The sequence below is a fragment of the Trachymyrmex cornetzi genome, unplaced genomic scaffold (genome assembly GCF_001594075.2).
Source record: "Trachymyrmex cornetzi isolate Tcor2-1 unplaced genomic scaffold, Tcor1.1 scaffold693, whole genome shotgun sequence".
NCBI lineage: Eukaryota > Metazoa > Arthropoda > Insecta > Hymenoptera > Formicidae > Trachymyrmex > Trachymyrmex cornetzi.
The window spans coordinates 121195-134619 of NW_017300018.1; the positions used below are offsets into that span (position 1 = coordinate 121195).

Genomic DNA, 13425 nt, shown 5'->3' on the forward strand with positions numbered 1-13425 from the left:
ATTTTCTATTTTTAAATTTATTTTTTAATTTATATCACATTGTCCTAAATTTGATTTTTCTTTGTTCTTTTTAAACTTGTGAATTTTACATTTTTAGTTTCAACGGTTTGCTTTACGACACTTTATGATTGTTTACGTTTGGACATATGTATTTTGAAATGTCTGCTATCTTGTCTGCTTGACTTTGTTCCTCGGATTTGTTCTCATTATCTGTCGATACTCGGAACGATTGACATCTTTTCGAATTTATCTGTCATGTAAGCTTTTTATAATTTCTGTACTAGTTAAAATTTATATAGTGTTTCAATCTTTGATTTTACGATATTTGTGTAGTGTTTTTACCAATCTAATGACAGGATGCACATTTGAAAAACATATGTCACCTACTTGCTTTCATGTAAGTTTTCCAATTTGTAAAAGAATTTCCTCTCCACTTATAATTTTAATTTTTTTAAAAGAATTTTTTCCTGGTTTTCTTTTCCTCAGCAATTTTGCCAAATTAATGTTATGTTCACGTAAATGGACACAATTCACTGCAATCTCTACGCTTGATCTCTTGTATCTTGAAGGATTTTTTTCGTATGCGTTTAATTGATATGCGTCTTAATTGATTATTGGTACTGAAGAGGACCCGACTTAGGGTCGAAACGTTCACCTCATTTACTGTTACAATTTTATATTGTTTTTTAATAAAAAGTTTTTTATCACACACATCAACTTGTGTCGGCTCTAATAGGCATTTCATAATTGTTTTAGATGATTTCTTGAAAGCCTTTAATTTATATTAATTATTGTTTATTTGTGAAGATTTATTGCGCACCTTCGCTCGCGCTGACTCTCATTAGCCCACATTTAGGTTGTTTTTTGTTATTTTAAGAAGAGAGAGTCCTTGTTAACACATTTATTAATTTCTTATACCTTAAAATTAAGTCATCCTGTTTATTACAATAGGTATCAATTATAACGCAATCAACTCTCTTCAAACGCTTACACATTCTTATATCGTTAGGCACATGCGATCGAGTCAAAAGATAGTTTATTGTTCTAATAACTTTCTGGCTTAGAATGATCGAGAAGAAACAAGCGAGCCATCTGTGAAGTAGGGATGGTGGGGGTAGACTAAGAAGGAGATAGCTAGGAGCAAGAGAGGGAAGAAACGAAAGAATATAAAATGAATTAGGAGGGGGAAAGTCAATTTATAATTTGATGATAAGGTTCAGGTAGAAATTCAGTTTCTAATTGTCTATTTAAACCTTGCTTTTGCATTTTTATGTGAACCATTTCAGATATCAATCTTTTATTATATGAAGATTCGTTGTCTAAAATTTTTATTTCCTTCCGATTAAAATTGTGGTTGTGATTGACACGATGTTCTGTGATAACCGAAGGAGACCCTGTTCTTTTTTTGATATCTGAAATATGTTCATGCAATCTGGTTTTTAACTTTTTTTTTGCTTGGTCCACATAACTCGCTTCACAATTTTCACATGATATTTTATACACTATGGTACATTCTGGTTGGATAATAACTCTAGTTTATCTTTTCCTTTTTTTATAAATCCTTTTAACGTATTTGGAATGGTAAAAGCTAGTTTACAGTGACATTTCATTGCTATCGGTACACAACTTTCCGAAATTGATTTTACAAAAGAAATGGAGAAGAATTTTTCTTTTACTTTTGCATAAATTTTATCCTATAACATATTTAAATTATTTAAATGAAAATTGATTCTTTTCTCAATAATGGAAATAATAAACTTGAGTGGATAGCCATTGTTTAGGAAAATGTTAATGGCCTTGACTTTTTGTTTATGGTATCGAGGATGAGATAGTAAAACGATCTTATCCAACATCCCGATGATGATGCCTTTTTTATGACATGTAGGGTGATGTGAATGATAAATAAGAAACCTACCCAAAAAAGTTGTTTTATAATATTTATCAAAAATAATTCTTTGGTCCTCAACAATCATTAGAAAAAGTTCAAACTTCCTTCTTCACCCACCTCCATCGTAAATTGCAATCTATCATGGTGGGAATTAAACATATCTAAAATTCTATTAATACTTTCAATCGGTGCTGCTAAAATAATGTCATCTACATATCGAAAGTAAAACAACAAATCCACCTGCAATTTTTCTAATGCTAATACTAATATTTATTCTGTATAACATTCCTTTCGTATCACTTTTCCTTCATTTTCTTTTCCTCCTTATCATTTCTCCTTTTCCTCTTTCTTTTCTTTTCCTTTTCCATTGCTTTCAATCCTTTTCATCCTATAAGCCCTTTTCTTTTTTCATGAAAACTACTAATAATTAAAAATATATTAGGTGTACAATTATGATGGATTATTACGGATTTTTTGATTAAAAAAATTTGGTTTGACATAACAAATTATTCTTACTTTATTCAAAGTATGCTCCGTCGAAAGCCACACTCTTGACTCACCTTTCAGGCAATAAACGGATTCCACGCTGGTAGAAGTTTGGATGTTTTGAAGCGATCCAATTATCAAGCCAATTTTTTATTTTTTTACAAGATCTGAACCCCGCTCTCCAGAAAAGAGCCGATGCCATTGATCGGAACAAATAGTAATCTGAGGGAGCAATGTCTGGTGAATACAACGGGTGAGGTAGAATCTCCCAGTTCTCTTTCTAGATAATTCTTGACGGATTCATGAACATTTGGTCTAGCGTTGTCATGCTGTAAAATTATCTTGTCATGTCTATTCTCCCATTGCGATCGTTTTTCCTTCACAGCTCGGTTCAAACGTATTAAATGTAGTCGGTACCATTCACCAGTGATAGTTTCAAACGGTTGCAGTAGTTCATAATATACTACACCCTTTATATCCCACCAGATACACAGCAGCATAACTTTGCTGCCATGGATGTTTCGCTTTGGCGTTGATGGACCTGGTTCACCGGGCTTAACTCATGCTCGTTTGTATTTAGGATTGTCGTAGTAAATACACTTTTTATCGCCAATAATAGTTCGATGTAAAAAACCCTTTCTTTTTTGTCGTTGCAGCAACAATTTGCACATGGTTTTTCTTCTTTCAATGTCTCTTTCTTTCAATTCGTGTGGGGGGTATCCAACTTCCTTGCTTTTGAACCATTCCCATTGCACGCAGACGTAAAGAAATGCATTGCTGGGTAACATTTAATGTTGTTGCCAATTCTTTTTCTGTTTGACATGCCTCTTCTTCAAGTAATACTTCCAATTGTGTATCTTCAAATTTTTTCGGTGGCTATCCATGGTCTTTATCATCTAAATCAAAATCATTGCTTCTGAATCATTTAAACTATTTTTCACACATGTTTACAGATAGAGCATGTTCTTTGTAAGCTTCCACGAGTAAACGATGACTTTCAGCTGCACTTTTCTTTAAAAAAGAATATTAAAGTAAAACTTCCCGCAAATTTTTCCGGTACAAAATTTGACATTTTCAATGCGATAAACGTTTCAAAGCTGCGTATACACCTTTCAAATACATGTATTGCCAACTTTAAATAATGCAGCAGTATGACTATACCACTATCTATTGAAAATCCATAAAGTCATATACTTGTACATCTAATATACCACATTGTACCCTATAGTAGGCTGTTCAATAAGTCCCTGGCCTGACCAAGAGAGAGCAGCTTCTGTACGTAAATAGTGTTGTCATTGGATAGATCTAACCTTTATTAGCATAAATGTTGAAGTTCATGATAATCTGATGCGTAGTTTTTGTGTAGCGTCATTTGTTGATAAACAACTCCGAGTAATTTTTGAAAGATGGAAAAACGCTCACCATCATCAGTACTCGTGCGGCCCATTTTAAATTCCGAAATCCACTTTTTTACTGTTGAATACGATGGTGCAGACTCTCCATAGTACTTATCAAGCTTTTCCTTGATATCTTTTGGGATTTTTCCACGAAATTCGCGTTTTTCCATTTTTCAAAAATTACTCGGAATTGTTTATCAACAAATGACGCTACACAAAAACTACGCATCAGACTATCATGAACTTCAACATTTATGCTAACAAAGGTTAGATCTATCCAATCACTATTTACGTACAGATATTGCTCTCTCTTGGTTAGGCCGTGGACTTATTGAACAGCCTAGTAATACAACACAAAGGAGCTAATACAAATGTCTAATATTTTGCTGTTTTTTCCTTTCTTTTCGTTTCTTTTTCCTATCTTTCAAGTCTTCTCCCTTCTATGAAACCTTTCCTTTTCGTAAAAGCTAATAATAACTGAGAATTAAATAATACAAAGGTATTGAGATAAATATTAACATTTTAGTATATAACATTATAATACTTCCTTTCACAGCTCCATTTTTTCTTTTTCGCTCTTTTTTTAAATTCCTTTTTCTTTCTTTTAAATCCCTTTTTTCTGTGAGTATTATTTTCTTTTTTTCTTTCTTTTTCCCATTTCAGTCCTTTCATTTCCATGAGTTCTTTACTCTTCATGAAAACCGCTAATAACTGACAACAAAATACACGTAAATACATATATTATAAATACTAATATTTTGCTGAAAATGCAAAAAAAGGAAGAGAAAATGGAAGGAAGAGAGATGTGAAAGGAATGATGACGTTATGAGAAAGAAAATATTAGTGTTCATATTAGTATCTCTCGAATTTATTTTTTCTTATTAGTATTTTTCATGAAAAAGAGAGAACTCATATAGAAAGAAAAGAACTGAAAAAAAGGAAAAAGGAAAGGAAGAAAGGAAAAGGTACGAAAAAGAGCGTGAAACGTTAAAATACTAATATTTTGTTCCGCATAACATCATGATTCCTTTCAGATTTCTTTTCTTTCATTTTATTTTCTTTCTTATCTTTTCTGCTTTTCTATTTTTTTTATATTTTTTTCCTTTCCTTTCTTTTCGGTCTTTCTCTTTCTACGAATTCTTTTCTTTCCATTAAAGTTGAGAATTCATTTTAATATATCAGAGATTAATTAAAATTTTTTTCTCCATGAATATTTTAATCATTTAAATATTATACATATCATAAAAAAATTATTAATAAATCCGTTAATATTATAATGTGATGATAATGATTTGAGATGTATGGTATAATTATATACTGATAACCTTTCATCACATAGAAGCATTTGTATAAGCATCATTTGACATCTTTGGAGCAAGTCTCTTAATAAATAATCTAAATTTCTGAACAGTATTAGTATTAAATAATAGTATCGGCAAATGTGTTTATTTTATAAGATATAATTATATCTATTCCATAGTAATCTATTTCATAGTAACTTATTTCATATTTTTTTTTTCCTTTCTTCCTAAAACTAAAGTGAAATATATTGTCTTTAATACTGATCCGTCCAACCTCTCAATTGTAAGATTGATTTATAAGAAAAGAGAAGATTCCGCTTCAATTAATATCGCTATATCAACTTAAAATAACATTTCGTCATACATTTGCATCCTTGAAATTGAATTCTCGCATACTGTCAATTACTAATTATTGACCGTGTAGGGTTATATTAAAGAAGGATATCCATACAGCACCGGTTATTACTAACTGAAAATGAAATATAGTACAAAACATCAATACCTTATAGTGAAAAATATTAAATATTAAGAACGTAATAAAAATGTTTTATAAAACTTATCTGATTGTGACAAATGCAGCCTAGTCCTAGGATTTAAAGCCTAATCCAGTTTACTGTCCCACAATAAACTGTTATTGCTGTATATTATTAATCGCCATCCCATGGCTAAGCTCCTGACATAGTGCGCCTCGATCTCGATGATATTACAATGATGATATTACTTCGCGGTAATGTTCTTCTTTTTAGGAAAAGGAAGAGACATATAACCTGACATATAACCTGAACAGTTATCAATGCAGTATTATTAGTAAATAATTATGTATATCAATCTCACATATTATTATTATCAATTATTATTATTTATGTCAATTTAAAGAGTCGAAAAAAGTAATTATGTAACTTAACCTCACAACACATCCATAAAACGAACGATCTCCGTGATGACAGCCGCTCACGAAGTAAGCGCAGCGAAAGAACCAATCAGCATTACCGAAAAGAAAACAATAAGCTTCGAGAGATACGAGCAATCGACTTAACAACTCCTTTTTTAGTTATAAGATGAATGTCTGTTGCTTTGTGCAGAGTAGCGAGATAGAAGAAGTAGAGAACATTAACAACGGTGCAGCAAGTCCTGGATCGGTAACTTCGACGGCAAGCAAACGATTGGAGCGTCAGGTAAACGAAGATGTTCGTGCGACTATGGCCGCGATATTCCCATCATTGGAAACAGAATTGTACAACTTTATCAGTTTCCTGGACAAAATTGACAGCTTGTGAGTTGGTCTTTGAAAATAATGATTTCTAAAGTTGCTATAGACCTGGAAAAGTCATGGAAATATAAATTGATTAGGAAAAACCCGGAAAAGTCATGAAAAATATAAAACAACCTGGAATTTCAGTTTATTGATTAAATTGCTCTATTTAATTTGTAATATTACTCCTACTTCAGTCTAAGACTGTGCTACAAGACTGTCAAATATAGTCGATGTGTAGTTTGCTTGAACTAGAAATTGCAAAAATTTACACAAAAATAATATTAGACATTAACATGATGGTACTAACATGACCAAATTCATTCATTTGTGTTGAACATTTCTCGGTTCATTTTAACTTAATAAAATTTAAGATTACATATTTTATATTGGTCATGAAAAATTCTCCACTATGTCATCTGGGAAATTTTGAAAAGTAAAGAATTTCAAAATTTATTTTCTGTGGCAACCCTGGACTTCTGCATTTAAAATTATCCAGAGTTTTTAATAAGCAGGTTTCAATCATTATAATCTCTTTAATATATCTCTTGTGTACACACATACACACCCCCCCCTCTCACACACACACCCACACAAACGCGTGCGCGCGCGCGCGCACACGCACACACACACAGGGCGTCCCATAAATGTTTGCCAAGCGCTTTTGTGTAGATAGAGCGGACTAAACTGAATCGAAAAGTCCTCTGCCATTTTGTAATTTTCGCGGTTAAGGGGATCCTGTTACACAGAGCTCTTCAATAATAAAAAAACGTCGTGCACGACATAAACGCGTAGATGGTCGAACAATTATTATTTACGCAAAACACACGCGCGTAACGGTTTTATTCGTCAAGGGGATTTCTTCGGCGCGGCATCAATCGGCGCGGCATCGATTAAAGGGTTGCCTAAATCAATAGCTCAGTTTTTTGTACGTGGTTTTCCCGTCATCGCGTCGCCGTGGTCTCGTATCCGTCGCCGGCAAGTCGTCTTAATCGTGGAAGGGGAAAAGAGCCAATTAGATGTACACCGGCAGACTAGTGGGGATTATATTCGTTTGGAAATTATTATTCATTCTTAGGGCAACCGAGCCATCAGTCGGATCTTTTACAAATCGCCGTTCAAAGTAAAATCGCGACTTGAAAGATATCGTAGCGGATTGTACTTATCGTCGCGCCGACCATCTACGAGGCTAAGAACGACAATCCGTTCTTAGCCGTTACCGAAAGGCTCAGGACGATTACGTCCCTAGGCGTTGCCGAGTAGGCTCAGGACTACTACAAGTCCTTGCCGTTACCGAAAGGCTCAGGACGATTACGTTCCTAGGCGTTGCCGAGTAGGCTCAGGACTACTACAAGTCCTTAGACGTTGCCGAGACTGAGATCACTCTGGACATCGTAATCTATACGAAAAAACTGTGTGGATATTAATGTTATCCTCCTGAAGAGAACAGATCCTAAAGCGAAGCTTGAACTCCGACGAAGTCACGTTACTGGAGGTCGCTGTTTTTCCAGCGCATCGATATGTCTTTATATACTACCACACTAATATCTTACACAACCTATGATACACGCAGTCGCACGTTCGTGCCAATTTTCGTATAACAAATTCGTCACAATAAAGTGTCTTATTCTAAGGACTCGACGTTATTTGTTCGTGCAAACTACGTGTTTGTGGATTATTATTTTTTAAGTGCAGATTGCAAAATTTTTGTATCAAGCAAATGTTGTAACGACTTAATAGCTTGAGACGCCATATTACACTAAGAAACGATAAAAAATATTCAATTTTGAAATTTTTGATCGTTCTCGACATAAACTCCACTTCACAAACACGTTAATGCATATATTTTAATCCTGGATAAGGATTTTCAAATCTGTGAAAGAGAAAAAAAGTTATCCAAATTTGTTATCCAAAAATTATATGATTTAATCGGTAATACAGACGGCTTTAGGATCCCCTTAACTATTGCGAAAATTGCAAAATGATAAAGGACATTTCGACTCAGTTTAGTCCGCTCTATCTACACAAAAGTGCTTCGCAAAAACTTACTCAGGGATACCCTGTATATATGTATGTATACGTATGCGTGTGTTTGTATGCACTTGTGTATATTATTTACAGCTGGTGCATGTACGTATTAGTGCGTTTATCACAGCATGTCATGTCCGCTCAAGATACTGGCTCGTTTTTATCGATGACATTTGCATCCTCTCTGATCCACGTCAAACGAGCGTTTGACAAATTCATACAAGCGCAATTACAGTCCATATTGTGCGATACAAAAGTTAATCGTCGACACAAATGTGGTATATTACCATACATAGAAAACTTCGGACCATTTGCGAGAACCGCGGAAAAGATTTTCCGCAACTCTGATAGAAAGGTTGATCTCGAGAAATGGTACACGAAGCTTGTGAGTACTATGTTCGAGGCTATTGTTATTCACAGTCGAGAACATCATAAGACACCTCAGGAAGTCATAAAAATGGGTAATTAGAAAATATAGTATACATAATAAAATTATCTAATTTCAATTATTAATAATTATTGCATATAATATGTTATACTTTTAGAAAATTTTCATCATCTCTATGATCTCCTCTCACAACTAAAAATTTCGATTTTGGACCACGAGCGGAAGGAAGCCAAGCAAAAATATCAAGACGCGCTTCGCGCTTATGTTACGCAATATTTTGGACGACCTCTTGAAAAACTTAATGTAAATTGCCATATAAAAATACTTCTGTAATTATAAAAATATTTGTAGTGTATTGGGAGTGAGAGTAATTAAACGATGTAGAGATTACTAAGTTTAATGTTGGATCGTACAGAGAGCTGAATATGCCCCTCAGAGCGTACAAAAACAAAATAGTTCTCCCCTCCTCGGTTCCGCGGGTTACGAGCGTCGGAAGAACAGAAAACATACAACAGCGCCACTACTCGCTCCGCGTGCGCAATACCTCCGCTCGGTCGATCCTACTCGCGGGATACTTGAATTAGAATAACGCAATACATAACACTCCTCTCTCACTAAACCAACATTACTTTCTAGGTTGGCCCATCCAAAAGTCTGCAACCCAAGCCGGCGGTACTCGCCTACGTGCTGGCAATTCCTTCTGCCGTGCCCCAGCTAGCTCTGGTGTACTTGTCTCCACTGCTGGGGATGGCTGTCTTTCATTCGGTTCAGCTGATGTTTCATTTGTGTGGTTCTCTTCTTGCGATGTTGTTTCTTGATCCGGCATCTCTGGTATTTCTGATTCTCCTGAATCCAATTGATTGTACGAATTCTCCGGATGAACTCCAGATTCTTTTGAACCAAGAATTTGGTCCACGTGTCGCTCCCACACTCGACCATCTTCTAATCTAATTCGATAATGTAACTTGCCGATACAATGGATGATTTTCCCTAACTTCCATTTTTCTTTACTATTATAGTTACGGCATCTCACGCTTTCACCTACTGAGAATTTCCGGACTTTCTGTCCTGCATTGCTATTTGTAAAGTTCTGCCTACTAGGCAATTTAAAAGTTAAATACGTACGTAGGTGACGTTTAAACATACGTTCCGCCGGAGTAACTCCGGTGACACAATATGGAGTTACTCGATACTGTATTAGAAAGTCACGTAAAATTTCCACTAAAACAATTTTTTTGTTTCTTGCTTCTGCACACATTTTCTGCAAAGAGTTCTTCATTGTCTGGACAAATCTTTCCACCTGACCATTTGTGGCTGGGTGATAAGCGGCTGTAAACTTAGGCGTAATATTATTATTAGCTAGAAATTGTAAAAATTCAGATGAGCGAAAGCTTCGGCCATTATCCATGACCATTATCTCCGGACAACCGAAATTCATGAAAATCTCTTTACATTTCTCAATAGTACTCCTTGCCGTGATATCCTTCATGACGAAGACGAACGGCCATTTAGAGAAAGCATCTACCATTAAAAAAAATTGTGCCCATAAACGGACCTGCATAATCTACATGAACCCTCTCAAATGCCTTAGTAGGTTCCCACTCATGAACTTCCACTTTCGGTGGATCATTACGGTACGTATTACAAATGCTACAGTTCTCTGCCAATTTCTCGATGGATTTATCTAATCCCGGCCACCAAAACAGCGATCTCGCTAATGCTTTCATTTTGACAATACCAAAGTGACTTTTATGTAGTTCTTTAAGCAACCGATCACGTAAAGAGTGCGGTATAACCACTTTTCCGTTGCAAAAAAGAATGTCTTTTTGTATACTATATGATGCCTGATTAATATTGAACCGTAATTTCGCCGGCACTTCCTTTTTCCCACGTAATGCATTTATAATTTTTTTTTTAGCTGAACATCTTCCTGTGTAGTCCGAGCTAAACTCTCCATCGAGACTGGCAAATCCTGCAATGTCGCAATTTCATGTATGTCTACCACATCCCGTCCTGCCGCAGGGTTCAGAACCAGTAAACGCGATAAACAATCCGCATTACTATGTTGTTTCGAATTTTTGTATTTAATGTTGAACATATAACCTTGTAAGAAAATCGCGTAATGCTGCATACGTAGCGCTGTGTAAGCCGGTAATGGTCGTGAAGGTGAAAATATCTGTACCAGCGGACGGTGATCGGTGTACAAAATGAAACTATTGCCGTATAAGTACTGGTGAAATTTCTTAATTCCGAAAATGATCGCGTACGCTTCTTTGTCTATCTGTGCGTATTTCCTCTGAGTACTTGACAATGATTGCGACGCAAACTGAATGACCCGCTCCGTACCGTCAGGGTAACGGTGAGACAAAACCGCACCGACCCCATAAGGGCTGGCGTCCGTCGCTAAAATCAACGGCAACCTCGAATCGAAATGTGCTAGTATCATGTTACTCTTAAAATTTTCTTTTGCTAATTGAAATGCTTGTTTGCATTCCCGAGTCCATTTGAAAACAACTCCCTTTTGCAATAACACATGTAATGGAGCTAATATTGTACTTAAATTCTTAATAAAACGACCGTAATAATTAATCATACCCAAAAAAGATCGCAATTCTGAAATGTTGCTTGGCCGGGGCATCTGATCAATCGCGTCCATTTTGTCAGCCGACTTATGCACCCCGTTTTTGTCAATCTTATAACCGCAATAATGTATAGAATCCTTCATGAATTCACTTTTGCTCTCATTAATTCTAATATTTGCGTCGGCTAAACGCTGCAAAACCAGTTCAACACGATGTAAGTGAGTTTCATCGTCAGGTCCCGTAATCCTGATATCGTCGAGGAAAACCGATACCCCCGGAATGTCCTGCAGTAAATTTTCCATTACACGTTGCCATATTGTTGGTGCCGAAGCTACACCAAACATAAGTCTTGTACATCTAAAAAGGCCTTTATGAGTATTTAATGTAAGCAAATCGCGGTCTGTTTCCTGTATTCCCAATTGTAAGTACGCCTGTTGTAAGTCAATCTTCGTGAATTTAATACCACCCGCCATAGAAGAAAATAATTCATCAACCGTAGGTAGTGGATGCTCGTCGATCAGCAAATGGGGGTTAATCGTAATGCTAAAATCATCACAAATACGGATTTGATTGTTTTTCTTAAGCACGGGAACGATGGGGGTGGCCCAACGCGATGTATTAACCTTTTCAAGAACACCCTCTTGTTCTAGATTCCGTAACTCCTGTTCGACTAACGGTAATAATTTGAAAGGGACTGTACGAGCCTTTAGAAAAATTGGATTTGTATTCTCTTTTATCGATAAACTAGCTTCAATACCACGTATTTTTGTAGATGAGGGATTTAATTTTGCCCGATAATTCTGTAATAAATCTGTAACTCTAGCCTGAACATCAGAGCGTGTATTCGTTAGTGCGTTTATTGAGTTCGTAAGTGACAATTGTAATTTTCGTATCCATTCGCGACCTAACAACGGTTCACGATCCACGTTTGAAACGTATAAATTTAATTTAATCAGATTTCCCCGCCAGACAACTTTCACTGGTAACATTCCCATCATTTTAATAGGTGTTTTGCAAAAGGTAATTAGTTGTAACGATGTTGCTTGTAATTGTATTTGCGGAAAAAACTGATGCGCTGTACTCGCACTGACGATCGAAACTGCCGCTCCACTGTCGATTTCGAAACGCATACGTCGATTCTCCACGCAGAGCGTTTTGTAAAATTTATCCCGATGGTCTAATTGTTCCACACATACGATCTCCTCGATCTGATTTGCAGCCGCACGCTTCGCTCCCATGCACACTTTCCGTAGGTGACCTGGCGTTCCGCAATTATTACATCTAATACTACGATCTAAAGTGCACTTATTTGCTAAATGATTACCGCCGCATCTGAAACAAGAAATATTAGTAGGTGTGTTCGTACTCGCGGAATTTGTATGAGTCTTTTTGTCTTTAGATTTGACATTCCCGTTTTTATCTTTAAACGTTTTAGCAGTCTTCTTATTCTTTTGTTTCTTCTCTGATTTATTGATCCCAGCACCGATATACTCAACGGCCACAGTTCCCGCTTGCAGCTGTTGTGTATCCTTCTCGGAGAGTTCCAGAACCGTCGCAATTTGAACTGCCTTATCGAAGGTTAGGTCTCTCGTTTCCAATAATCTTGTCTGACTTCGACGACTGGCTAACCCAAAAACTAACTGGTTCCTTAATGCCGTCTGCAAATACACCCCGAAATTGCAATGTACACTCAGTTTATGTAACGCAGCCACGAAGTCCTTGATTGACTCGCCCTCTTTTTGTTTCCATTGGTAAAAACGGAAATTTTCGGCGATCTCCAAAGTTCTGGTGCATAGAATTCGCCCAGATTCGTGATCAAAGAATCAAAAGTTGCCGAGTATGGATCTACCGGCGCCAACTTGTTGCAAATGACATCAAAAGCTGCTGATCCGATGTAATGTAATAGATATAACGTCTTTTGATCTTCAGGTATCTTAAAAATTTTAACGGCCGCCAAAAACCTTTGCAGCCAACGTTTCCACTCTGTAGAGGACGGATCAAAAGATTCAATCGCGAAAGTTCCATGCAGCACAACTTCCGTCATTTTTATAAATCCACCGTATATCGAATACCCTGCTCTATTTTACTTTTTTTTACTTGCAC

The 13425-nt window shown here is 36.1% G+C and overlaps 1 protein-coding gene across 4 annotated transcripts in view; it reads left to right on the top strand.

Moving 5' to 3' along the window:
• The window catches only part of Sec3 (exocyst complex component Sec3), an 82577-nt gene that overhangs the window by 67690 nt on the left and 1462 nt on the right, over nucleotides 1-13425 (top strand). For all 4 annotated transcript variants that reach the window (XM_018517517.1, XM_018517518.1, XM_018517516.1 and 1 more), the window contains 3 exons: nucleotides 6155-6345; nucleotides 8446-8813; nucleotides 8898-9043. In XM_018517517.1, coding sequence (XP_018373019.1) covers nucleotides 6155-6345; nucleotides 8446-8813; nucleotides 8898-9043 — 705 coding nt within the window. The remainder of the gene's footprint in view (nucleotides 1-6154; nucleotides 6346-8445; nucleotides 8814-8897; nucleotides 9044-13425) is intronic.